A 25895-nucleotide genomic window follows, 5' to 3' on the forward strand; every position below is an offset into this window, starting at 1 on the left:
GTGGTTGGTTTGATGTGAACAAACTCATAGCTCGACTGATAAAGCTGGGTTAACATTAGTTGTTTATCTAGATTTTTGCAACTTCTTAGCCTTATTATTGATTTTAGGATTAGTAAATGCAGATTAAAAATTATAATGTGAATATGAAATGTGTGTATAATATATAATATGTGTGTATAATATGAAATGTGTATGAAATATGTGAAAAAACTATTTAAAACAAATTATTTCATTTTATTAAAAATTAATATGCAGCTGTGGTGCATCTATTTTGCCAACGCGTTCTCACTCCCAAAGCATAATATTTTACACAAGGTGACAAATCGTCAACATATTACGCTTCTGGGCACCCAACAAGTCCCTAAATGACAAGATCGGAAAAATGAGGAAACGAGAACCGTTTGGAATTATTTTGTATATGTTCATTCATTTTACTTAAATTGCTTTGGAAAACATTATTTAATGTCATGGTTAAGGTTAGGCTTAAGTTTATACTTAGGTTAGGGGTTAGGGTTAGGGCTGGAATACATGGCTGGAATATCTATTACCGCTAGACCGTCATTCTACTGGATTTCATCCATAACCCGGTGTGTCTCATAAGAGCACATCGTTCTTCACACCGTGGTGACAAATCATCGGGATGTCACACCTTGGGAATGAGAACGGGCTGATTTTGCAGATTAATTTCTAATTTAATTTAATTTCTTATACTAAACTTCTTATCTTTTTTGGTTTTCTGTAGTCAGGAGAATTTTTTTTCTTAGTTTTCACAGAAAGAAGAGGAGCAATAATGTTTTTGTAGAGAAACCGGTGTCCTGCTGTTTGTTGTGTCAGGATGTCCTGAAGGATTCAACAAAAGACTTCAGTCCCCAGTGTGGAGAAAAATCCAGAACCAGAGCCAGTAAGAGCAGCTGTGCATAAAGACAAAATTTTTCTGTTGATATTTTTTTCTTATTATTCTGTTATCCAGACATTAAAAAGACTGAAAAGTTTTCTTGCTGTCAAATTTCATTTTGTTTAATTCTTTCAACAGACACATGTCTGCAAAAGGTTTTAAATGAGTTAAAGCTCACTCTGCGGAAAAGATATGAACATGTGATTGAAGAAACTGAAAAAACAGGAAGCAGAGCCCTCCTTAGAATGATCTACACTGAGCTCTACATCACAGAGGAGCCAAGTGAAGCAATGAACTACCACCATGAGGTGAGGCAGGTGCAGAGCGCTTCCAAGAAGAAAATCCTCCATGAAACACCAATCAGATCTCAGGACATCTTTAAAACCTTACCTGACCAACAGAGACCCATCAGAGTGGTTCTGACATATGGTGTTGCTGGTGTTGGAAAAACCTTCTTGGTGCAGAAGTTCACTCTGGACTGGGCAGAGGGCTTAGAAAACCAGGACATCAGTGCGGTGATTCTGCTTTCATTCAGGGAGCTGAACTTGGTCAGGAATCAGCAGTACAGTCTTCTGGAGCTACTTATTTTTTTTCATCCAACATTGCACAGGGTCACAGCAGAGAAGCTCATTGTTTGTAAACTTTTGTTCATCTTAGATGGCCTGGATGAAAGCAGATTTTTGTTGGATTTCACCAACAGTAAACTAGTGTCTGATGTCACACAGAAGTCAACCATCAGTGAGCTGCTGTCAAATCTCATCGAGGGGAATCTGCTTCCCTCTGCTCTCATCTGGATAACTTCCAGACCTGCAGCAGTCCATCAGATTGCTCCTACATGTCTTGACAGGATGACAGAAGTTCGAGGCTTCACTGACGCTCAGAAGGAGGAGTACTTCAGGAGGAGATTCCGAAATAAAGAGCTGTCAAGCAGAATCATCTCTCACTTGAAGACATCCAGGAGCCTTTACATTATGTGTGGAATTCCAGTTTACTGCTGGATCACTGCTACAGTTCTGGAGCACATGTTGACTACAGAGGAGAGCGCAGAGCTGCCCAAGACCCTGACTGACATGTACTCACACTTCCTGCTGGTTCAGACAAAGAAAAAGCAAAAGTACCATGAAGGACAAGAGATGAGACGAATAGAGCTCACCAGAACTGACAGGGAAGTTCTTCTGAAGTTGGGGAGGCTAGCATTTGAACATCTGCAGAAAAAGAACATCCTGTTCTACCAAGAAGACTTGGAGCAGTGTGGTCTGGATGTCACAGAGGCCTCTGTGTACTCTGGAGTTTGTACAGAGATCTTCAAAAGAGAGTCTGTGATCTTCCAGAAACCAGTCTACTGCTTTGTTCATTTGAGCATTCAGGAGTTTCTGGCTGCAATCTACATGTTCCACTGTTACACCAACAGGAAGACAGAGGTGCTGCAGGAGTTCTTTACTGAGGATGATAAAGGAAATAAGATATCTCTGGAAGATATCTCATCTCTGGAAGATTTTCTGAGTAGAGCTGTGGAAGAATACTTGCTTATTCCGAATAGCCACCTGGAACTGTTTGTTCGCTTCCTTAATGGTCTCTCTATGAAATCAAACCAGAGACTCTTAGGAGGTCTGTTGGGTCAGACAGAGAGCAGTCCAGAAATCATCCAGAGAGTTATCAACAAACTGAAGGTGATTAGCTGTCAGGGCAAATGCCCTGACAGATGCATAAATATTCTCCACTGTCTCCTAGAGAATAATGATCTCTCAGTACTTCAAGAGATGCAAGACTTTCTAAAGTCAGACAACAAATCAGAAACGGAACTCTCTGGAATCCAGTGCTCGGCCCTGGCATACATACTGCAGATGTCAGAGGAGGTTTTGGATGAGTTGGATCTGGCGAAGTACAAAACATCAGAGGATGGACGATGGAGACTAGTTCCAGCTATCGTAAACTTCAGAAAGGCTAGGTGAGTCTGATTAGCATTATATATGAGTATTTGTAGTTTAGTAAGTTGTTCTTACTAAAACATACCCATTGTGCTTTATTACACAGTTCTAGTTATTTATTGGAAACATATGTCAATTTAATTTTGTCACAAATCTTGCTGAGAGAGTTCAGTCACTGTGGTGAGTGTGGTGACTGTGAAGGTAATAGGATAACACTGAATGTTGTCACAGTGGTTTACTTCAGCAATAGAAATTTAATCAGTCAAGTAGTTCAGTACAGTCAGTGATAACAATCTATATGTGAAGCTTAATAACGTCACAGTGAATGATACACAGTGATAAATTAATCATATTAGACTGCCATAAAAGGGACCCAAGCACACAGTGCTTCAAGATCAGTTCTTCTTTATGCAGAAAGTGTTTTAACCAGTTTGCTTTTAGCAGGTTTCCAGCTGCACACTTCAGTTTAGTTCTGTATCACACACAGCTCTGTCCTGTTGTCCACTCCTTTTTCAGGCTCCAACAGCTACTAAGATAGGGAAAGCATGATTAGCATAATGGATGTCATCTTTGACAGCCAGAATTCCTCCATCCCCTGCAGCCTGGCAACAAACCACACCCTGCCACAGAGACAAAGACTGACACTGCAGTCTTTTTAATTGACTTTTAATGATCCCAAGTCCAACATTTTAGCCCTCTGGAGTTGATGTACACAGAAGCACTTCCAAATCAAATGAAAGATTTAAGATGACATGCAAACAAGACACAGTGTCACTACATTTCAAGTGGAGAATTCAAACCTTTTACCAGTTTTTAAATTTAGTTGATAATCAGGATAAATCAGACTTAAATAATTTCCCACATGCTTTTACCTGAATATTGTCGTGTTGTCTGCTACAGGAAGAAATCGTAAAAACTCGATATTCAAGTGCTTTCAAACATAATGTGCTCCTGAGGAAAAACAAAAAACAACAATGAAAAGCATGATATCCACTTGCATCACATCAGCCTTCAAAAATGTCATGTTTCTATATAGTTTTTCCCCAAATTACATGGCATTAGAATTTACAAGATTAAAAAATGACTCATTAAGCATGTTTGTTGTTTCAAAATAAATACGTTTAACATTTTCCTTCCTGATATGTATATTTTTGTGTGTGTGTGTGATTTTAGGTCGAGATTGTTAATGCAGTATGTCAAAATGAAGAAAATAAATATTATATGTCTTCTTATTAATAATATGCTTTTTCAATATGTGTTTCAACACAGACTTCATGATGTTTTTGTCTTTGGGGGTAGCATTGGATCTCTGGCCATAGCACTCACTGCCAATCCCTCACATCTGACTGAGCTGCACCTGAGTTCAGTCAGCCTGGGGGAATATGCAGAAGATCTTTTTACTCATCTGGGACATCCAAACTGTAGACTGGAGACACTCAGGTCAGTTAACTGAAACTGAATCTGTTGTTATTTATAAAGGTATTTAAATAAAATTATACCAAGAATATATCCCTCTATAGCCCAACTACAGTACTTTTGTCTTCTTGAGCAGTGTATGGACACATGCGCACACACACACACACACACACATGCGCGCGCGCGCATGCACACACACACACACACACACACACACACACACACACACACACACACACACACACACACACACACACACGATCTACTCACTGTTTTCATATTCATAAAACAAATTATTTTAGGAGTCTCCAGATGTTTCCAAATATCATGAAAAATTCTGCAAGTACATTTAGACTATTTAAAAAATTTTTAAATTACTGCTTGAACAAAACACAGAAAATTTTCTACCAAACTGGAGGTTGGTTAATTTTAATCAGAGAGGTGATTCTGTTGCTATGTGCGTGTTTTTTCTGCATGTTTGCACATGAAAATAATCTGTAGTTTGCATTGGTCTGTAGTCAATAGTCGATTAGATGTTCACTTGTTTTCTCATAAGAGAATGGTGATGTAATAAAAGAATACTTTGTAATTCACATGATTTTTGTTTAGAATTGAGAACAGTACTTTGTCAGAGAACAACTGTGCTGCTCTGCTCAGTGCTCTGAAGTCCAACCCCCCCTATCTGAAACATCTGGATCTAATAAGATGCAACCTGGAGGGCTCAGGGATGAAACAGCTGTATGATTACCTGGAGAGTCCACACTGTAAAATACAGTTTAAAAGGTCAGTTCACCTGACTTAGATTATAAAGGAAAAATATTTATTTGGTTTCTGTTTATCAGTGTGTCTGCAGAACAAACAATCACACATACAAAGAGAATAAGGATGTGTGTAGAAGGCTGACTATGTGATGGTCCACAGTAACAAAAGAACAAAGTTGCTCTTCATTTTAGAGAAAAAAGCTTAAAAGCTTTCGTATGGTAACGTTGAACTGCATATTTAAAGGTCTCGTGTCCAACATGTCCTCAGAATCTTTATTTCGGGCTTCTGTTCAAAACAACACAGAGATATATTTTTAACCATGTCTGCATACCTCTAGCTAGAAACACCATCTTTGGATTGAAGTCAAACTGGAATGGCCTCTACACCCACCTCTTTCTGTGGAAAACACTCAACAGGAGCAGAGCAGCTCTTTCTGTTATGTCTGAATTTGACACTGCCATTGCTTCTAACGGCAAATGCACCACATGTACATCAATATTTTAGCCATTATGTTCTCAGAATCAGAAATGGAAAATGGATTCTTGAAAACAGATGAACTGTGAATTTATCTGTATCAAAATTAATTATGATAGGAAATATTATATTATTTCTCTCACATTCACAATAGTAAGCTGCTCACTTTCACAGGTTACACCAAGAGACACTGACTGATCAGTAATAGCATTTTAACACAAAAATGATATTATTACCAATACAAATCTTGGATGCACTTATACAAAAAAAAAAAAAAAACATTGAAATTGACTATGACTTTTTTAGTGTGTTTTTTTTTTTTGTTAACTTTGTTAACAAAAAGATTTAACAATTCTTTTTTTGCTGCCTCTTTTTGGTCCTGTCTCATTGTGTTCCTGCAGAGTGACTTCGGTTTAGATATTGCACTGTGGTGAGTATTATTCAGATATTTTAATGTGATTAATTTATGCATTACACTGGTCATTTCCAGATTATTAAAGAGAATTTTAAGTTAAATCATTGTATTATAGATAATGTTACAATATCTAATATATAATTAAAACCTTACATTGATGTGCATGTCTGTGGATGTACTCAAATCTTTTGAAGACTGGCTTGCTTTAGCTGATCTATGAAGAGTTTCAGTATTGGATGAGTTTACCTCAAAAGGCTTCATTCTTTGCATTAAAATTTTAATCTAATTATTGATCCGCTGATTCAAGATTCACAGAGTTTATTGTCATATTGTACAAAGAAAAGCATTTCTCTGTGCAATAAAATTCTTTCTTTGCTTTCCACACACAGATACCTGGTTAATATATACAAACAGAACAAGATAAAATACAAATAGCATAAGTAAATTAATGAAGACAAAATTTAAGTGTGAAATAGATGTGCAAAAAAAGATATAATCTTACTATGCAAGATGACCTTACATGCAAAATTATTACTTTTAAAATAGTTCATCTATTCAAGAGTCTGATAGCAGTGGAGAAGAAGTAGTTGTTGAGTCTGTATGTTCTAGATTTCACATTTCTGAGCCTTTGTCCCGAGGGCAGAAGAGTGCACAGTCTAAGTTGGGGGTGTGTGGAGTCTTTGAGGATGGAGGCAGCTCTCCTCTGGACTCTCTCTCTCTACAGAGAGGGCAGCAGGGTGCTTATGATCTTCTCTGCAGTTGTTATCTGCAGGCATTTGTGGTCCATGGCTGCAGTGGTGCCATACCATGCAGTGATGCAGCTGGTTAACGTCCTGTCTACAATGTAGCTGTAGAACCCGATGAGCTGTCTTAGGTATTACAGACACCTAAAATAAAATTTAGAGTAGAATAATATGTAAACATTTGATCATTAAATACATTTTTACCCATGTCTCACACAAACATACATAAAATTCAATTCAATTCAATTTTATTTATATAGCGCCAAATCACAACAAAAGTCGCCTCAAGGCGCTTCATAGGTACAGAGAAAAACCCAACAATCATATGACCCCCTATGAGCAAGCACTTTGGCGACAGTGGGAAGGAAAAACTCCCTTTTAACAGGAAGAAACCTCCGGCAGAACCAGGCTCAGGGAGGGGCGGGGCCATCTGCTGCGACCGGTTGGGGTGAGAGAAGGAAAACAGGATAAAGACATGCTGTGGAAGAGAGACAGAGATTAATAACAGATATGATTCAATGCAGAGAGGTCTATTAACACATAGTGAGTGAGAAAGGTGACTGGAAAGGAAAAACTCAATGCATCATGGGAATCCCCGGCAGCCTACGTCTATTGCAGCATAACTAAGGGAGGATTCAGGGTCACCTGGTCCAGCCCTAACTATATGCTTTAGCAAAAAGGAAAGTTTTAAGCCTAATCTTGAAAGTAGAGATAGTGTCTGTCTCCCGAATCCAAACTGGAAGCTGGTTCCACAGAAGAGGGGCCTGAAAACTGAAGGCTCTGCCTCCCATTCTACTTTTAAATACTCTAGGAACAACAAGTAGGCCTGCAGAGCGAGAGCGAAGTGCTCTAATAGGGTGATATGGTACTACAAGGTCATTAAGATAAGATGGGGCCTGATTATTTAAGACCTTGTATGTGAAGAGCAGGATTTTGAATTCAATTCTGGATTTAACAGGAAGCCAAAGAAGGGAAGCCAAAACAGGAGAAATATGCTCTCTCTTTCTAGTCCCTGTCAGGACTCTTGCTGCAGCATTTTGGATTAGCTGAAGGCTTTTCAGGGAGTTTTTAGGACATCCTTATAATAATTAATTACAGTAGTTCAGCCTGGAAGTAATGAATGCATGAACTAGTTTTTCAGCGTCACTCTGAGACAGGATATTTCTAATTTTAGAGATGTTGCACAAATGGAAGAAAGCAGTCTTACATATTTGTTTAATATGTGCATTGAAGGACATGTCCTGGTCAAAAATGACTCCAAGGTTCCTCACAGCATTACTGGAGGCCAAGGTAATGCCATCCAGAGTAAGAATCTGGTTAGATACCATATTTCTAAGATTTTCAGAGCCGAGTACAATAACCTCAGTTTTATCTGAATTAACAAGCAGAAAGTTAGCGGCTATCCAGGTCTTTATGTCTTTAAGACATTCCTGCAGTTTAACTAATTCAGGGGTCGGCAACCCGTGGCTCCGGAGCCGCATGCGGCTCTTTAGTCTTTATTTTGCGGCTCCAGGTGGTTTGGGAAAATAAATTAGAAGTATTTAGCTGAAGTGCATTTTATTTGTGCTTAGTTCTTTTTTTAAACTTGTAGTTCTAAATTGGAAGATTATTGTGATTTTGAAATATAAAAATACAATTATATCTTATTATTGTTTCATCGCTCAAAATAAGCGTCACACTCGCGGAAGCCGGTATACCCGCCGAAACCCCGTGCATTTATCGAGACTTTCGACCCCAGGTAGGCCAATTATGGATCTTCGGATCCACATTATGTCAACAGCTGTTCTCCACTGTGAACTCTGTTAAAAACAAACACCGCTCACGCCTCATAAGTGACAGCTTACAGTCCTGGGTAAAGATGAAAGCCCCGATTTGCAGACGCTGTGCGCAGAGGTTCGGGACCATAAGTCTTATTGTAAACATATCACGGCAGACCAGACGATGTTTGCATGAACATGATTTTCAGCATCTCTTTATTTGACCACTTTTCACTCACGGTTGCTGTACGCATACAGCCGGCTGTAGCTTTTCAGCTCACAGCCCGACAACACAGCAGCAGAGAGAGCACAGACTTTAAGGCGGCGAGGCATGATTGCGGGTGCCGCTCAGGTGCGTCCGACTCCCATGCAGCGGCACTGCAGACCATGCCCCGCCACACACATTAACCAGGTAAAAACATATATTTAGGCAGAATTTTGCAAATATCTATTCTTTTTTTTTTTTTTTACAGCATAGTGCTTTTTTTCCAATTACTTTTTAAAAGTCAGGTCAAGGCTCCAAAAGCCTTGACCTGAAAAGGGTGGCGGCTCACAACAGTTTTTGTTTGCTACATGGATCATTTTAGTTCAGCTGGGTTTCTTTCCTTTTGTTATATTTCTTTAAGAGTTCAAAATGTGTTATTTACATAAATAAAATGTAATTTTCTCCGTAGCACTTCATGGATTTCATAAGCAACACACCTTAGTTGCTCTGTGGATTCTTTTAAAAAGCAGTTAAAAACTTTTCTGTTCAAAGAAGCCTTTTGTTGATCTACGTATTTTATATTCTTTACATTATTTACATTTGATCTTTTACATTGTGTATAATGTCTATTGATTGTATTGTTTATTTTAATATTTGTGTACAGCGCTTTGTGACTGCCTGTCTGTGAAAAGTGCTTAATAAATAAACTTTACTTACTTACTTTAGTTGTTCACACAAAGCATAAAGGTAAAAAACAATATATACAGTGTTATCTTCATTTTAGATTTCAAAAAAGTATTTGCGGCTCCCAGTGGGTTTTTTTTGCGTGGAAACTGGGTCCAAGTGGCTCTTTGGGTGTTAAAGGTTGCAGACCCCTGAACTAATTGGTGTGTGTTATCTGGCTTCACAGATAGAGCTGGGTGTCATCTGCATAGCAGTGAAAATTTATGCTATGTCTTCTAATGATACTGCCTAAGGGAAGCATGTATAATGTAAACAGAATTGGTCCTAGCACTGAACCCTGTGGAACTCCATAATTGACCTTAGTGTGTGAAGAGGACTCTCCATTTACATGTACAAATTGGAGTTTATTAGATAGATATGATACAAACCACTGCAGCACAGTACCTGTAATACCCACAGCATGTTCTAATCGCTCTAATAGGATATTATGGTAGACAGTATCGAACGCTGCACTGAGGTCTAGCAGGACAAGCACAGAGATGAGTCCACTGTCAGAGGCCATAAGAAGATCATTTGTAACCTTCACTAAAGCTGTTTCTGTGCTGTGATGAGCTCTGAAACCTGACTGAAACTCTTCAAATAAGCCATTCCTCTGCAGATGATCTGTTAGCTGTTTGACAACTACTCTTTCAAGGATTTTTGATATGAAAGGAAGGTTGGAGATTGGCCTATAATTAGCTAAGACTGCTGGGTCTAGAGATGGCTTTTTGAGTAAAGGTTTAACTACAGCCAGCTTGAAGGCCTGTGGTACATAGCCGATTATTAGAGATAGGTTGATCATATTTAAGATTGAAGAATTAATTAATGGCAGGACTTCTTTGAGCAGTTTTGTAGGAATGGGGTCTAAAAGACACGTTGATGGTTTGGAGGAATTAATTATTGAAGTTAACTCAGAAAGATCAATTGGAGAAAAAGAGTCTAACTTAACATCAATGGTACTAAAAGTAGCTGTAGATAATGATGTGAGATGATTATTGGTAATTTTTTCTCTAATGATAAAAATTTTATTTGTGAAGAAGTTCATGAAGTCATTACTAGTTAACGTTAAAGGGATTGTTGGCTCAGTAGAGCTCTGACTTTTTGTCAGCCTAGCTACAGTGCTGAAGAGAAACCTGGGGTTGTTCTTATTTTCTTCAATCAGTGACGAATAGTAAGATGTTCTGACTTTTCGGAGGGCTTTCTTATAAAGCAGCTAACTATTTCTCCAGGCTAAATAATGATCCTCTAAATTTGTGACATGCCATTTCCTCTCCAGCTTACGAGTCATCTGCTTTAGACTACGTGTTTGAGAATTATACCACGGAGTCAGGTACTTCGGATTTGAGGCCTTAGTTTTCACAGGAGCTACAGTATCCAGAGTCATACGTGGTGGTAAAATTATGGAGGTAAAATTATTAACAAGATAATCGACCTCTGTTGAAGTAGCGTTCAGACAGCTGCTCTGCTCTATGTTGGTACAGGGCATTGAAGATGATAACAGTGGGTGGATTATATTCTTAAACTTATTTACAGCACTTTCAGAAAGACATCTACTGTGATAAAGTCTACTCTCCACTGCTGTGTAATCAATTATTGTAAATGTAAATGTTATCAGGAAATGATCAGACAGGAGAGGGTTTTCAGGAAACACTGTTACATGTTCAGTTTGAATCACTTTCTTTCATGATTCAGCAAAATGTTGGATGTCTATTTATTTTCAAAGTTAAAATGGAAATCTGCTGTTTCTCTTTGTTGTAAAAAATTAAATAACTGTTTCTCTAAAAATTATTTGAAGCATATCCAATTTTTTTTTTCAATCTTAAACAGATCGAGATAATTCTGCAGTGATGACTGCAGTGGTTTTATTCAGACTTCTTGAATCTGTTCCAGAAGGTACAAAGACACAATGACCGTGTGTCCTTAACTCCAATGTCAAGCTTTGGTTTATGGATGAGGGCTTTGAAAACTGCTGAACTTCTCTTCAGTGGATGGAGTACAGGATTGACGTGAAACACCTCGTCCTCGGAGTGTGCTGAGGTCATTTCCACTTCAGCTACTGCTGTATGCCTTTACTTCCTTGATGCCCCCAGTGAGTGTGTCAGTACTGGAATGTTGACTTTCCTACACTCTGAGACATTCAGCTCACTCAGCTAAAGGACACGTTGTATTCAGTTTTGATTTGTTACAGAGCAGAATCTTCTGAAACAGGTTTCATTGTCCTCATTTCACACCCACCAACCCACTGAGGAGACAACAGTTAGAATGCAGACTCAAAACACAGAGATGTTGTCATTTATCTTGTGTTAAGGGTTCAGAATTTGAGGAGGAAGACCAAAAATAATGACCACTGATTCTCCGGGTGCAATTAGACGACATTTTAATGAATACACATGTGGAGTCCAACACTTGTGCAGATTCAGTGTTGAACTGTCTTACAATAGTCAGAACAAAGGCTTTATAGGGTTTCTGTTGCCAGGCAGATCCAGTACAGCATACGTCAATCCAAAACCACAACCGTTCAGTTAACTTTGAACACAGTTTAAAAGAACATCGTCTTCGGCTCGAACCCAGGTGCTTCCTGTCACCATCCTGCCCAGGCTTATCTTCTGGAACATCAGGCCCACGTTCTGCACAAACTGTCACTCATGCAGGCACAACTTTGCAGTTGCAAGCAAAACATGATTAAACTCTTACCTATATAACTGAGTCTAACTAATATGTGTGTGTGTATGTGGGTGTATGTGTGTGTCAGCTTCTGCTGCCCTTTGTTTCACCCTTCACTTCATCAGCTAAACCTTGTAACCTTTCCACCAGACAGAAGGCCAGCCCGTACGCAACTGAAACTATGTGTGTGTATGTGTGTCTCGTCCTTAAATGCTCTCTCATCTCACCCGTTGCACTTCTGACCTTTCACCAGAACAGAGGCTCATCCTTACATGTAATAACCTAACTGGAACTATATATGTAATATGTTGAGTAAATGTTTTAACCTCTACTAAAAGCTTAATCCAAAGATAAAAGATACTACAGATTCATAACCTACTCAAAGTACTTGCACTCAGACTCTGCTTTCGGTTTCACTTTTGCAAAGCATGGCGTTTCCTGTCTCATTTTGGCACAGAGTATATTTCCTGTCCCTGCAGCTCAGTTTCTCACCCACTGAAGACTTCAGTGTAAGAATATAAAAACATTCAAAAGCCTTTAAAATTATAGATTCAACTCAATAGTTTAAAGTGGTTCTTACTGGACTTGTAATAAAAGCTTAATTGGGTGCCAATATGTTTAAACATCTAAATGCAATATCAATATTAATAATTAATGGAATAGTAATAATGATCATAAAAATAGCAGCAAATAATAGCAGCATAATATTCCAGCACTCCCGACACTTGCAATAGGTCCTGGTTTATTACTTTACTATGAGATGTGCTGTGTCATATTACAGCTCAGAGAAGTTTGTGTCACATGTACTGTGTTAAACAAGAATTCAGTTTTGTAATTTTGAAATATTTGGAAAATACAGATACTTGGTTAAAGAATTAAAGTCCATCTGGAAAATATTGAGAAAACTGTTCTTTTGTCATGTTACAGTGTTATTCCAAGATGGATTAAATTCATTTTCATCTCTACACACGACACACTACAATGTCAAAGACAAATTGTTAAAATTGTTGCAAATTTATTAAAAAAAACAAAATATAGAAATAATTTATTGTATATGTATAACCTTTGTTCAAAACTTTGTTGAAGCACCTTTTGGAAGCACAACTATTTTTTTGTCTCTTTTTACCATCATTCTTTCCTGAACCTCTTAAGCTCTCTCACTTTGGATGGGGAGTATCAGCACACAGGAAGGCTATATGTACCGTCTTGTTCTTTTCCCTCCTGCTGGAGAAGCACAGGGAAAAGAACAAGACGGTACATATGGCCTTCCTAGACCTTGAAAAGGCTTTCGACAGGGTACCCCATGACCTCATATGGCACTCCCTAAGATCGCATGGTGTCCCTGAGGTGTACATCAAATGGATACAGCTCCTCTACGACAACACCCACCAGTTCAGTCCGATGCGCCGCTGGACTATCACCTCCCTTCCCAGTTAGTGTTGGAGTCCACCAAGGGTCAGCTCTGTCACCCCTCCTCTTCATGCTATGTATGGATACCATCACGGCCGACCTCCAGTTACCTCATCCATGGTCTCTCCTCTTTGCCGATGACGTATTCCTCACCAGCAAAGACAGAGAACAGACCCAAATGACGACGCAACTCTGGAAGACCCGGCTCGATGAATATGGTATGTGGCTCACTACGAAAAAGGCCGAATACCTGGAAGGAGGCCCCCAAACTGATGGCACCATCATAATTGACAACGAAGAGTTGAAGAAGACAGGAGAGTTCCGCTACTTGGGCTCAGTCATCAGCTACGATGGAAATATAACCTCTGATGTCCGAGCACGAATACATGCAGCCTGGTTAAAATGGCGACAGGTCACTGGTGTCCTTTGCGACAGAAGAATGTCAGATCGACTCAAGGGAAAAATCTACAAAGCGGTGGTCCGCCCAGTAGCCCTGTATGGTTCCACATGTTGGCCCGCATTGACCACACATTAACAGGCCCTAAACACCATGGAGATGCACATGCTCCGATGGAGCCTGGGAATTACAAGACGGGACCGTGTTACGAACAAAGACATACGGAAGCGACTAGGTGTTGCCCCAATTAAGGAAAAGATGCTCGAGTCCCGCCTGAGGTGGTATGGACACGTAATTCGAAGAGATGAGAACTCTGTAGCAAAAATGGCAATGATGATCGACCCAGAAGGATGCCGGCCTCGAGGCAGACCGAAGAAACGGTGGATGGACAAAATTAAGGAGGACATTAAGACCATCAAGGCATCACCTGAGGACGCCTTGGACAGAACCAAATGGAGAAACCTTTGCCGAAGAGCGGACCCTGTGCCAGCGGGAACAACGCCAGGATGAAGAAGAAGAAGTATCAGCACACAGACATTTTCATAGCTCTTTTAAATGTTCAGTACCCAGATAAATAAAGCTACTCGCCCAGAGAAGAACGGCTGCTGCTGCCATCATCATCCGTCATCATTTCTGCTACACTGGCAGGGATAGGGGCCAGGGCTCTACTCTTCGGGATCTTGGGGGATATTGCTAACTCAGAGTCTGATAACAGGCACCACACCCGCAGTAGATGTGCTGGTGTGAGGTCTCGCAGCAAGCTATGAAATACGGTGCATTTCTCGGCTTTTAGAAAAACGCTATGCATTGCCAGGTTGGTTGTCAGATTTGAGGTGTTACCTCCTTTGCACAATATCACCTTAAAGCACTTGTTGCAGGCTGCTGAGTTTGCATCTTTTGCTGTGAAGCACAGCCAGACTTTTGACCGCTTCTCCTTGGGCATTTTTGATCTGTAGCTCTTCTCTAAAAGAACATACGTACCTGGTCCCGCCTACTATCCTCGGAAACATAAAATGATTGGTGAGAATCCAAAGTGTATGACATCTCAGGAAAAAAAAAAAGCACCGAATTAAAGCACCGAAATGTGCGCTGCTTTTTGGTCTGGTTACTACTGTTTATGTCAGAACCGGTGCCATAATGGCAACGGATACCGGTGCCCATCTCTAGCTGCGAAGCATGCAAATGCCATCGGCCCAGCCATGGTGGTTTAGTCGTCTATTTTTTTTTTTCAATAAAAATCTTATAATAAAGTGTGCAAACCAGTAAACAAATGAAAACAAATACTGTTGAGAAACTATAATAGAAAATTTAGTAGTATGGATTTTGATCTGAGCATCTTATTGGTAACGGCTTAATTTTACTGCATGATTATGATCCCATACCATAACTGGATTTTTTTGGAAAATGTAAATAAAGTGGTTCCTTTATAGCGCTTTTCTACTTTACCTGATCACTCAAAATGCTTTATGCGACAGGCCTCATTCACCAATTCTCACCCATTATTCACACTCTGATGGATGCATCAGAAAGCAACTTGGGGTTAGTATGCTGCAGATTTTCATCTAGGAAGAGGACCCACACAGTCAATGATCAAATGTTTAAATGGGTTACTCACAGCCGGGATGGGACACAGTGGAGCAGGTTTGGAACCGCAATCCAAACCACAATCTGGACAACTGGACTTCCAACACAGTCCAACCCTTGCGGACTAGTACATCCTTCTGCCGAAAATAACCAGAGGCCACACTTCTAGCATCATCACTAGGTTGCACCTTGTGAAGCAGCTCAGTCAGCAAAGCATCAGCGCTCTGTGCTTGAATTAACTCTTGCTGGGAAACTTACAAATATTCAGGAATATTCAAATCTGGTTCAACTTGACATTCCTCTGTTTGAGTTACAGGCTCTGCATCCCTTTTAGCTGCAGCCCTTGTTGACACTCATGGAACTCGTTCAGTATTGTAGATTAAACTGGCAAAGAACTGTCAGCCCCGACTCGATTCCCAGCCAAACCATTCCCCAAAATAACATGTACGCCCTCAAGTGGCAAAGCAGGACAAACACCAGTGGAGATGTCATCCACAAAACTACATGACAGCCTGACTTTGTGTAGTAGGGCACAGATAGTAGTTAAACTTATGTCCTGAACAAGCACACACTCACCAGTATCAGTATGTTCTGAAAAGCCAACACGTTCTCACTCCCAACTCGTCAAATGTGTGACGCATGGTCAGGCTCTCTCTGCTTCACTTATCGACGCGCAGGGTACCCCCCTGGCGTCGAGAATTGACGTGCAGGGTCCTCCTATTGAATACTATAGAGCTCCCTAATCGTTGTTTATTGACGACAAGAGATTTCCGCGGAAGAGCCTGTTGTTCGTATATTTATATATTTCCGAAATCACATTGTAGTGACGTGTACTGAACACAATATATTATATAATGTAAACAACTACCTGAGAAACAGCAGATACAGCAGCTAAATTAATTATAGGCTATTACTTTTGTATCGTTTATTGCATTTATGGAGGGAGAGGTGTATGCTGGGTAATGGCACAGCTAGCAACTGGGTGACTTTATTCACCCGCTTCGGCTGTTATCAGTCCATACAATGGGCGTTATTAGCAGAAATCAGTCCCATAGATATGGGCCATCCACCTGCTAGATTGTTCAGAAGGTTGTTATCATCCATCCAGATGGAGGATCAGTAACAGGAGCGTGGAAGACTCCAGAATCCACTCTGGCTGGAATCCGGTGGATACAGCAGTGTTACAGGTAAGACCATTTAAACGGACGGCATTTATAGAATGACTATTAAAAGTCAGCGAGTGTCAATAATGTTAATGTGGTTATGTTAGTAATACAGCGAGTGCTAATATAACAGCTTTAAGATGCATTTGTAGATATTATTACGTGTTTTACCGTCTTTATGGTGCTAGCTTAAAGTTACGGTGTAAACGTTAGCTTATATTGTAGTAAAGCTGTTACTGTTTAAACGATGTTGGGACAGAAATATTAGCTTCTGTCATGACTGATGAAGTTACTAGTTAATAAAGTTTCCAGTAAAGTGATTAATCGCAGCCACAGATTAACAGTAAATATCTCGATTAGCTTCAATGCATCTGTAATAAATATGTGCAAGTTTCAGTGCTTCGTTTAAACTGTATGATACTTATACTGACCCAGGGTCAGTGTAAAATACAATCCTAGCTGTGTGAACAAAGCCTGGCTCCTTTAATCCTGCATGACAAACCTCAGGATGCAGGTTATTATTACTCTTTCCTGCTGGCACACCTGTCACACCTGAGAGTCAGCTAGAGACTTACAGTGACGTGGACATCATGCAAAGACTGCCAGACTCTGTAATACTGTAAATGATCAGTGACTCAGGTTAACACTAAACTTTAAACAGTCCCTCTGTGTCTCTGTGTGTGCTGAACATCTGGAATCAGATTGAGTCAGGCTGCATCAGCTGAATGTGTTATATGTAAATATCAGTATTTTTTATTCAGGTGTGGGGATAATATGTAAGACTGCAGTGAAGCGATGTACCAGATTAATCCCTGGCCAAAGGTATCGTACTTAAATCAGACTACCCAGATAGCAAGGAAACATTGAGACAATGTTGAGTCAATATCAGGCGACGTCATTGAAGCAACGTTGAAGTGTGACGTTGACCCAACATCACTCTTGCACCCATTTTTAACGTTGAAACAACGTCAGGTTTTGATGTTGAATCAATGTTGAAACCTGACGTTGATTCGACGTTATATTTTCTTACACTGTTGACATTGAAACAATGTCAGATTCTGATATTGAAACACTGTTGAGCTGTGGTATTGATTTTCCACCTCTTTCGTACAGTTGCTTTTTATTGAAAAAAAACCCCCAAAAACAAAAAAGGTCAATAGACATGTATCATTTGCAAAATACTTTATTAAAAGACAAAGTTTCCTATTTACATTTCTATGTTTCACGTCACTTTTTATTATTTACTCCGGGATGGGGATGGATGATGTGCGTCCTGCGCGCCACCCGTACGATCTGGAGCATATCTGAGCCATTTCTGGACTGCTTGAGCAAAGACCAACTCAGACATAGAGTTCGCCCCTACCTGCTGCGCCAGGCCATCTAGGACAAAAATAGACACACACAAAAAACAAAGACAAAAAAAAGGGAATTAGAGCACATGAATAAGCTCTTGTTAACGGTCTTCAGCAGGGAGAAAGTATGTAAACTCCTAGGCTGATAAACATGAAAATCACCAGGCGGAAATCAGCAAACTGCCGCATTTGATTCCCAAAGAGCTATAAGCTGAAAATGTGATATGTCTTAGCATGGTGTGCCGTGTATCCTTTAAAAAAAAAAAAAAAAAAGAAAACATGGGGTCCTCGGGCTGTACAAAGTGTACAACCCGAGGACAAAACAAGCCGAAGACCAAAGACTCCATCTCCAGATTAACCGGACATGAAAGTCTTGTTATTAAGAAAGACAAAGTAATATAGCAAAAAACAGACATAGGAAATGTGAAACGCACCCAGCACATCAATTGATCCCTTTATTGTTCACTTTAGGCTCATAAAACTACAATAAATGTTAAAACTTACCAAATATGCATCTGCACAGCGCTGTCTCTTTAAATGCCCTTTTTTGCTTTGTCTGGTCCTTGTTTTTTTTTCCCCTGCCCAGTTGAGTACAGAGGCCAGCTCCTTTGTAATGGCATAAACCATTACACGGCGGACTCGCACCTCCAGTGTGGTCCAGCAGCACCAATCAACGCAAAGCGTCTCACCTATAGACACATTTTATGAGATGGAATTAGCGTGTCTCATGTCTTAAATGTGTATGCAAGTGCTTGTGTGTTTACTTCATGTAATTGATGATAGAAACATGTCATTTAGTTTTCCCTAAAGCCTGATTTTCAAGTCATACAAAGAATAAACCAAAGTATTGGCAGTACAATGTATTTCTATTCCTATTCATTTGTTAGTTCTTGTAACTGCTAAAAGTGTTTACTAGTTTTTGCCTGTCACATATATTTGTCATACCATCTAAACTGTGAAATTCCAAGATTTTCAAACTTGCCTTGTAATAGTGGCCTCACAGAGTCTCTGGAATCTACAGAAGAAAAAAAAAAAATCACAACAAGATGACATTCAGGAGTATAAATTGTTTTTTGTTTTTTTTTTAGATAAGAGTACAATGACATTGTGATGCAGCTTTAAAGCTTTTTTAAAAGCATACCATCTATAGGGAAGACATCAGACTCTGCATGCTGGCGAGATCGCAAAGCTGTGTCGGTTTGTGCCGGAGTGGCGAAAGGTGCCGGAAGCTGGGTGGGGCATTATGATGGTTGCTATCAGTGGGCTGGGGGGCAGACTGTGGAGTGATGAGGGCTGTTTAGAAAAAGATAATTTTTTTAAGTATTTAAGAATACAGACAACTTGTCAAAAAAGTTTCCTCGTGTCAGACACAGATATGTACACAGACACTAGACAGTATTTTATTACCTGGTATTTTCACTCGAGGGGCCTGGGGAAACAGTTTTTTTGTAGGCTGCTCATCCTCTGAGTCCGTATATGTGTACAGGGGATTTGGTCTAAAGAAAAGAAATTAAAAACGGTCTTAAGTAATTGTAAATATGCTTTTGGCATATTGTTTCCTAAAGTTAGTTTGATTTCTAACAACACACACAGGAAACAGAGACGTGCAAGAAGGTACAGTATACAATGAATTTTTGAAGTGCACAAGTGTACACGACTTTGCATTTTTAAAAAGTTTACAAACTTCCACTTTTTGGACTATATTATGTGGTGATATTGCAGTATGCAAGCACCACAGATATGTATAAAAGACAAGATCATAAATTCTTAACAATCAAAGATATGTTTGTGAATAAAAGGGTTTTACTTGTGCTTTCTTTTAAGACTGGTCTGGGTTTCTTCTTCGGACTGAAGGTCAGACGTATCACAGCGTTCACGTGGATATCTCTGAAGACTGCGTTCTGCTTCGTGAAATGTGCCTGGAAATACAAACACAATGTACGGCCAGACATACATTACGTGTGGACAAAAGGTGCAAACGCATAGAAAAATCAGCGGTTTCAAAAATACGCTGGTACGTGTGGACGTAGCCTTATTCATTATTCAAGGCACAAACGGAAAGTCATGTACGCGTGCAACGTAAAGTTAGGTGAGCGGCAACGTACAGTCACGTGGGCATGCTGCGTGAGCATTCAAACCGAGTCTAAAGTTTTCGTGTGCGAATTGAAGCGAGTGCTCTCCAGTCATCAAAAGTAACAAAGTCATTGAACACGTTTATACAGTTAACTTTACGTTTATCAATCATATATCACAGATTTAGAATTTTTTGTAGTACTAAGCAACTACAGAGCGAAAGTCTGGGTCAAGCGCCGAGGCCACGGCAAGAACAAAGGAAAACTCGACGCGTTAAAGCTAGCTTTGTAAGGGAATATAACGAAGAAATTATGAAACGAAAATGTTTTCTTTGTTGATATACTTTGTTCGCAGTGCAGTTTATTTGTTGCCGGATTGTAAGAAGTAGACACAATTTCCGGCTCGTAAATAACAGTAAAAAACTCGTTAATGTACAACATTAACGAGTTTTTTACTGTTATTCAAATGCAAACATGGAAATAACGAGTAGAAAAAAAAAATCATTCATTCTTACCTTATACTAATCGTGGTGCAGGCCAGTGCAGTGCATGACCTGATGCCTTCTCCGGTCAATTCCGCTGAGAGTAAATCAAATGTCCCGCTCTACTGTAGAAGACAATGAATACCTGGGGGGATGTACCAATGTGAGAGGGGTGCTGCGGAATAGTCCAAGTGATCGCTGCTTTAATTTCGGTCAACTATACATAAATTGCACGTAGACACGATTTTTTAAAGCTGGTGAACTAGACCAAGTCACTGATAACAAATGAACAATAAATCTACTTTCTCTGGTACTTTATACCCGATCAGTTGCAATGCAATTTAATGCTCAACTACAAATCGATGGTTTTTGATGGTGACCGGAGCCGAATGATCGTCAACTATAAATAGACGTTTTCTCGACGTTGTTGTTGTCACCTGGTCGACTATAAATAGATCAAATATCAATGACAAAAAAACAACGGTGAATCAACATCGTTACAACGTCCCTATAGTAAGACCGTCGGTTTACCACAGTATTTCAATGTTGTTACAACATTGGCATTTCAACCCCGACCATATACGACGGTTCGGATGAAAAATCAACATAGATTCAATGTCGTCTTGCTATCTGGGTACTGATCCAGCCACATCAGACTTTTGTGAGGTCTGTTTAAAGTAGACTTAAAATGAACTGCAGGTTCCTGAGAGGTGGACTGTGAGCACAGAAACACATGTTCATACATACAGCTGCAGCAAGCTTACATTAATTTTAAATAGATTTGTTACTCTGATGTCTGTCTCTCTGTTAGTCCTCTGACAGACTGGTACCTGTCCAGGTGTGCTCTACCTATGACTACTGGGACAGGCTCTGGCTCCTGTAATAGAAATTTCTATTATTCTCATTTAAAGTATTTAAGTGCTTATGCATATGCTTAGTTGTGACACTGTTATAGACTGTTCAGTGAAAGTTTCTAAAACTAGATGAACTTACTTCAGCATCAGCAGTTTGAGAAAACAACTCCCTTTACAGGTGCTGATAAGGCCAAGGGCACAAAACAGCATAACCATTGATCCGTTAGGTTTCATAGCGAGACGCGGGAAGTGTGGTATGATCAGTTTGTAACTTCCTCCCTCTTCCTTGGAATGCACAAAGGAGTGGGAGCACCAGTTCTGTGGCAGAGCTGACATGACTGTGAACTGTGATGTTTGATGTGTGTTGGCTCTCCTGCGCGCAGTAATAAATAGCTTGATCACAGCTCTTTCTGTGTTGCAGACTTTATTTACAAAATTCCACGATACCCCCCACCCTCCCACTGTGAACCTGAATTGAATATTCAGAAGAAAATGAATTAATAGACTGACATTTGTTTAAATACTTCTAGAAATCTGAGCTGTTGTGTCCTTGGATTGTGTGGTAATAATATTAGAGCTGGCAATCTTTCTTACTGAATCTCTACTGTGAGTCATGTTACCTGAGATTAATTCTATGTTTACCTGACAGCCTGGACACATGTGCTGTGTGAAGGATGTAAATGAAATCAGATCTTAACTGCTTACATTTAAGGAGCCTGGTCATATTTAATTGTAATATGAACCAATGATTTTCTGATTGCTGATTCTAAGAGAGTCTTTGTGGAAATCCTGTTTGGCTTTTTGTCATTTTAATTCTCTTTTCTGTTTGCCAGAACAGTTCTCCACAGTCACTGTCCACATGGGTCAGTGGGACCACGCAGCACTCTGCTAATGTGTGGACTCTGACCAGCAACATCCAGCAAGACCCAGACAGCGTTTTCTATCTCCCAGCTGGAGTTTTTTGTTTGTCTGTGACTGGAGAGTCACAGATTTTTGTTGAGGCTGGAGGAACAGCCTCACACTCGCAGAGGTAAGTCAGTTTGCAGAGATCCCTCCCACCCTGGCTTTTATGTGCTAGATTTCTTATCTGAAACAGTAACATTTCAGTGACTGCTGCTTATACCACAGGTTAATACACGCTACTGATCCCTGATGGGAGAATCATCACCTCTGCCAACAAAGAAGCCTGCTGGATGTTTGTTTACAGACTGATGATGGGACATCATGCTCTGCATCTTCAAAGTTTGTCTCTTGCTTATTATTCATACACAGTAATGTGAAGCATGCTCATATCTAGTATAACGGGACCAACGTGGTGCTCTTCATTTATGGAGGCTGTTGAGTCTGAATGTTGGATGTTGTGTATCTCGTGTTCTCTGGGCTTTGTTGTCCTCAGTCTTTTTGCAGGATCAGAAAACAAAACCAGGATGACCGTAAATGTTTCTTCTCCAATTGGATGATGATAAGACTGTGACACGGGATGCCACCTTTAGTCTTGTGATGAAGCAAAGCTCAGGAAGAAGTGTGATTAAATGGTACCCACATGTGTGCTGCTGAGAAGGATGTACAGGGGCACCTGCAGCCAAATCCAAGCCTCCTCAGGTTAGTTGTAGTTGCAGAATGCTTTAGGACTGAGACAGCTGAGGCATCAAATGTTTGATTAAATGGATGAAAAAGAGAAGTTTCTTCCCTGTAATTATCACTTTTTAAAATCTTTAGCAACTTCAGGTCTGTCAGCGTGCTGAGGTCACAGAAACAAGAAAAGCAGCTTCAGACTTCAGAGTGTTGTTTACTGTTTTCTGTCATCATGATCTCCCCTGAAGTTTATCACTATTAGGCAAGCAGTAAGTCCACAGTACTGTAATGATGATTCTGACTTTGGTCACGGTTGCATAATATTTTAATAATATACAACTATTTTTTGTAATTCATATTTTGTCTGTTAATCAAAAATTTACTTTGTGAAATTTGTATTTGAGAATGCAGAATGTGACAATATATTTTTGTTCAACATTTAATTTCTTTCAGTTGCAATTGTTAAATGAAAATATATTTTTTTTTTCAATTTAGCAAACTAATTTATCAAAAATATATATACATATATCTGTATTAGTTTTAATACATTAATTTCACACCTGTATTGAAAATACTATATTGTATTCATACAGAATCAGTTTGGTATCATTGTTTGTCTGTTCACTGATTGTTGAAACTAAGAGCAAGTTTGATCTGTTTAAATCTAAAGTATCCAAAGTTGAGCCCTAATGTTTCTTCACCCTTGTGTGTGTGATATGTGATTTCCTACATGCTGGCAGAGCAGAGCGGCCGTTTGTGCTCACAGATGGTGACGGTGTGGAGAGACGGTGGTGTTTCCTCAGAAGAACTAGCAGAGTCACAAAGGGCACGAGTCCTTCTCACCACCTTGACTTGCTGACTGATGCTCGTCTGCACTGCACAGAGGAAATCAACTGACTGAGGTTTGTCCAGTGCAGTGTTATGAAATGTATATTTGTTTTATGCTTACAGATATGTTTTTCTTGACAGAGGGGCTCTGCAGACAAAGCAGAGAAAATATGTGCTTTACATTTTACTGTGATTTACTGGGATATTTGTTGCCTGATGTTCAGCAGGAATGGAGAAATAGAATCAAAGGGAGATGTTTTTGATGTTTTTGTGAGTAAATCTTCAGTATTATTTATTTGCTTGGTTATTTTAGGAGTGTTTCTGAGTGAGGGAGAGAGGAGTCATCATCCAGGTAAAGTGACGTGGATCAGTGGATACACTTGTCTCCGCTTTAAAGGAGACACTCTTAGAGAGAGACGATCCGAGTCATCCTTAAATGTTAGTGCTTTCAAATACACAAACATTTTTAAAGGACAAAAACGAACATCCAACTTTGACTGTAATACAATTAAATCTTTGCATGTGTGTTTTCAAACTCTCAGATGGGCAGGATATCAGTCTTGGACTGTCTAACCTGCCGGAGCAGCACTGAATGATCACCACACATGAGCATGTTCCTGCAACATTCAGCATCTGATCTGCCATCTGTGTGCTTCTGCTTTTGGTAAGTAGAGTTACCTAACTACAGTAACTCTAAACACATGCCATCCATTTCTAACAGCCTGGTTACTTCCTGTCAGTTATTTTAGAAACCATGTGGTCACCTGACCTAACACTGTTTCTTCTTCTTCCCCTTAATGTTGAAGTGTCAAATGTCAAACAGCTGGAGAGGAAACTACACCAGTGTACTGGGATGTTTCACCAACACGTGCCAGACGCTGTTCCTTCATGGTGACATCACCAGAGACAGTCCCGCCCACCTCAGGACCTCTCCATTGATCATGATGATTATAATAATGACAGCGAGCGGAACTAAGACTGTAAAAATCCACGACCAGAATGTTTAGATGCTTTCTAATTATTAATGAATACTGAGAGTCTCTTTCTGTGTTTTGTCTGGGTTTTTTTTGTTTTTTTTTTACCTCATTTGTTACTAACAAAGTTCACCAAACTCACACAGTTTACATTCTGTATGCTTCCATCTTTACCAGCCACACTCTTAACTGCAATTAAGAAAATAATCCTTAGAAATCTTCGTTTTTCTCTTTTGTAATTGATGATAATTCAGTGAATATACTGCGCTGCTTCCTTTTGTTTCATCACACATTGCTTTAAGTTTTTCAGTGTTCAGTTATTTTTTACTGCTGTTTGAATTCTCTGTATGTTTGACCCTGTAGACTGTTTAATGGACTGCTTGTCTTCCTGTTTGTAACCGCCGCCTGTTTTTGACTAAAGGTTTGGATTTCTGACTTTAACACAGTCTCTGCGTGTCCTCCCTTTGTGTCCTCTTCCTCTGTGAATGTGTTGCATGTGTCACAGATTCATTTATTAACAGCTTTCCCACAGTGAATTGCATCAGCATTCATTCACAGCACATTTCAGAAGGATTCAGATTAATACAGTGATCTTATAGTCAGAATTATCCTGACAGACTGCCACTGTAAATTGTCTTTCATCAGGTCAATTTTAAAGTTCAGTATTTCAAAGCAGGAGTTATGAAGAATCATACTGGCATTAGGACTGTAACAATATGTACTTACAAAGTCAAAGTTTTTTAATTATGCTAGAATATTGGAAGACAATCAACTTTTAGTATTTTCTGCATATTAATTATACTGAAATAGAGATGGTGAGCCTAACTGTACAGAAGCACTAAATAACTGACAATCTAACAATTATTGGCCTGAGCCGTCATGCACAGTGAGTCTGATCCTGTGCTGTGAGAGTCTGACAAGCATGTTTCTGGTCAGTTTGGAAGAAATAATATCACAATGTTGATCTTTTTTTCAATATTCCTTCTCTTTTACAACATAAACTGTGATCAAAGCTACTTATGTTCACAGCATGTAATAATAGTGACAGTCCAGGGCATTGTGCTCTGTTGAGCTAGGGTTAGGGTTAGCAATTCAGACATATGTAATCAATCTCTTGCTGGATATAACAAACACCTAGGAATTCATATTATAATTTGATTTTCATGAAATATTCATATTCAGTATCAGTCATTTTATATTATAACCACGTATCCACCCAGGC

The 25895-nt window shown here is 39.5% G+C and overlaps 2 protein-coding genes and 1 long non-coding RNA gene across 6 annotated transcripts in view; all 3 read left to right on the forward strand.

The window, feature by feature from the left end:
* The window catches only part of LOC112845990 (protein NLRC3-like), a 23455-nt gene extending 20822 nt beyond the window's left edge, over positions 1–2633 (forward strand). The window contains exons 6-8 of the mRNA XM_025905172.1: positions 765–901; positions 1034–2512; positions 2629–2633. Coding sequence (XP_025760957.1) covers positions 765–901; positions 1034–2512; positions 2629–2633 — 1621 coding nt within the window. The remainder of the gene's footprint in view (positions 1–764; positions 902–1033; positions 2513–2628) is intronic.
* LOC100700513 (NACHT, LRR and PYD domains-containing protein 12-like) lies at positions 2482–11613 on the forward strand. Of its 2 annotated transcripts, XM_025903852.1 has the most exons (5): positions 2482–2843; positions 4093–4263; positions 4849–5022; positions 5877–5905; positions 11146–11613. In XM_025903852.1, exons 1-4 carry the CDS (start codon positions 2656–2658, stop codon positions 5890–5892), a joined length of 549 nt encoding a protein of 182 aa, XP_025759637.1. In that variant the 5' UTR covers positions 2482–2655; the 3' UTR covers positions 5893–5905; positions 11146–11613. The 2 variants fall into 2 exon arrangements, with proteins under 2 accessions (XP_025759637.1, XP_019212656.1); XM_019357111.1 differs by lacking the exons at positions 5877–5905; positions 11146–11613 and having other exon boundaries at positions 4849–5172.
* A 10969-nt stretch (positions 11614–22582) lies between these two features.
* On the forward strand, positions 22583–24991 carry LOC109201448 (uncharacterized). 3 transcript variants are annotated; one of them, XR_002061483.2, is made up of 5 exons: positions 22583–22898; positions 23612–23773; positions 24013–24137; positions 24242–24363; positions 24506–24990. It is a non-coding gene; the product is annotated as an uncharacterized LOC109201448 (long non-coding RNA). The 3 variants fall into 3 exon arrangements; XR_002061484.2 differs by having other exon boundaries at positions 22584–22898; positions 24013–24051; positions 24506–24991; XR_003219178.1 differs by lacking the exon at positions 24013–24137 and having other exon boundaries at positions 22584–22898.
* Positions 24992–25895: the final 904 nt, after the last annotated feature.

This window comes from Oreochromis niloticus, linkage group LG3 (genome assembly GCF_001858045.2).
Source record: "Oreochromis niloticus isolate F11D_XX linkage group LG3, O_niloticus_UMD_NMBU, whole genome shotgun sequence".
Taxonomy (NCBI): domain Eukaryota; kingdom Metazoa; phylum Chordata; class Actinopteri; order Cichliformes; family Cichlidae; genus Oreochromis; species Oreochromis niloticus.

Bases quoted from the DNA above. Each gene is read 5' to 3' on its own strand.
- LOC100700513 (XM_019357111.1), top strand. From the start codon at position 2,656: ATGCAAGACTTTCTAAAGTCAGACAACAAATCAGAAACGGAACTCTCT. The intron at 2,844-4,092 runs GTGAGTCTGATT...GTTTCAACACAG, and splicing joins GTAAACTTCAGAAAGGCTAG to ACTTCATGATGTTTTTGTCT. The intron at 4,264-4,848 runs GTCAGTTAACTG...ATTTTTGTTTAG, and splicing joins TGTAGACTGGAGACACTCAG to AATTGAGAACAGTACTTTGT.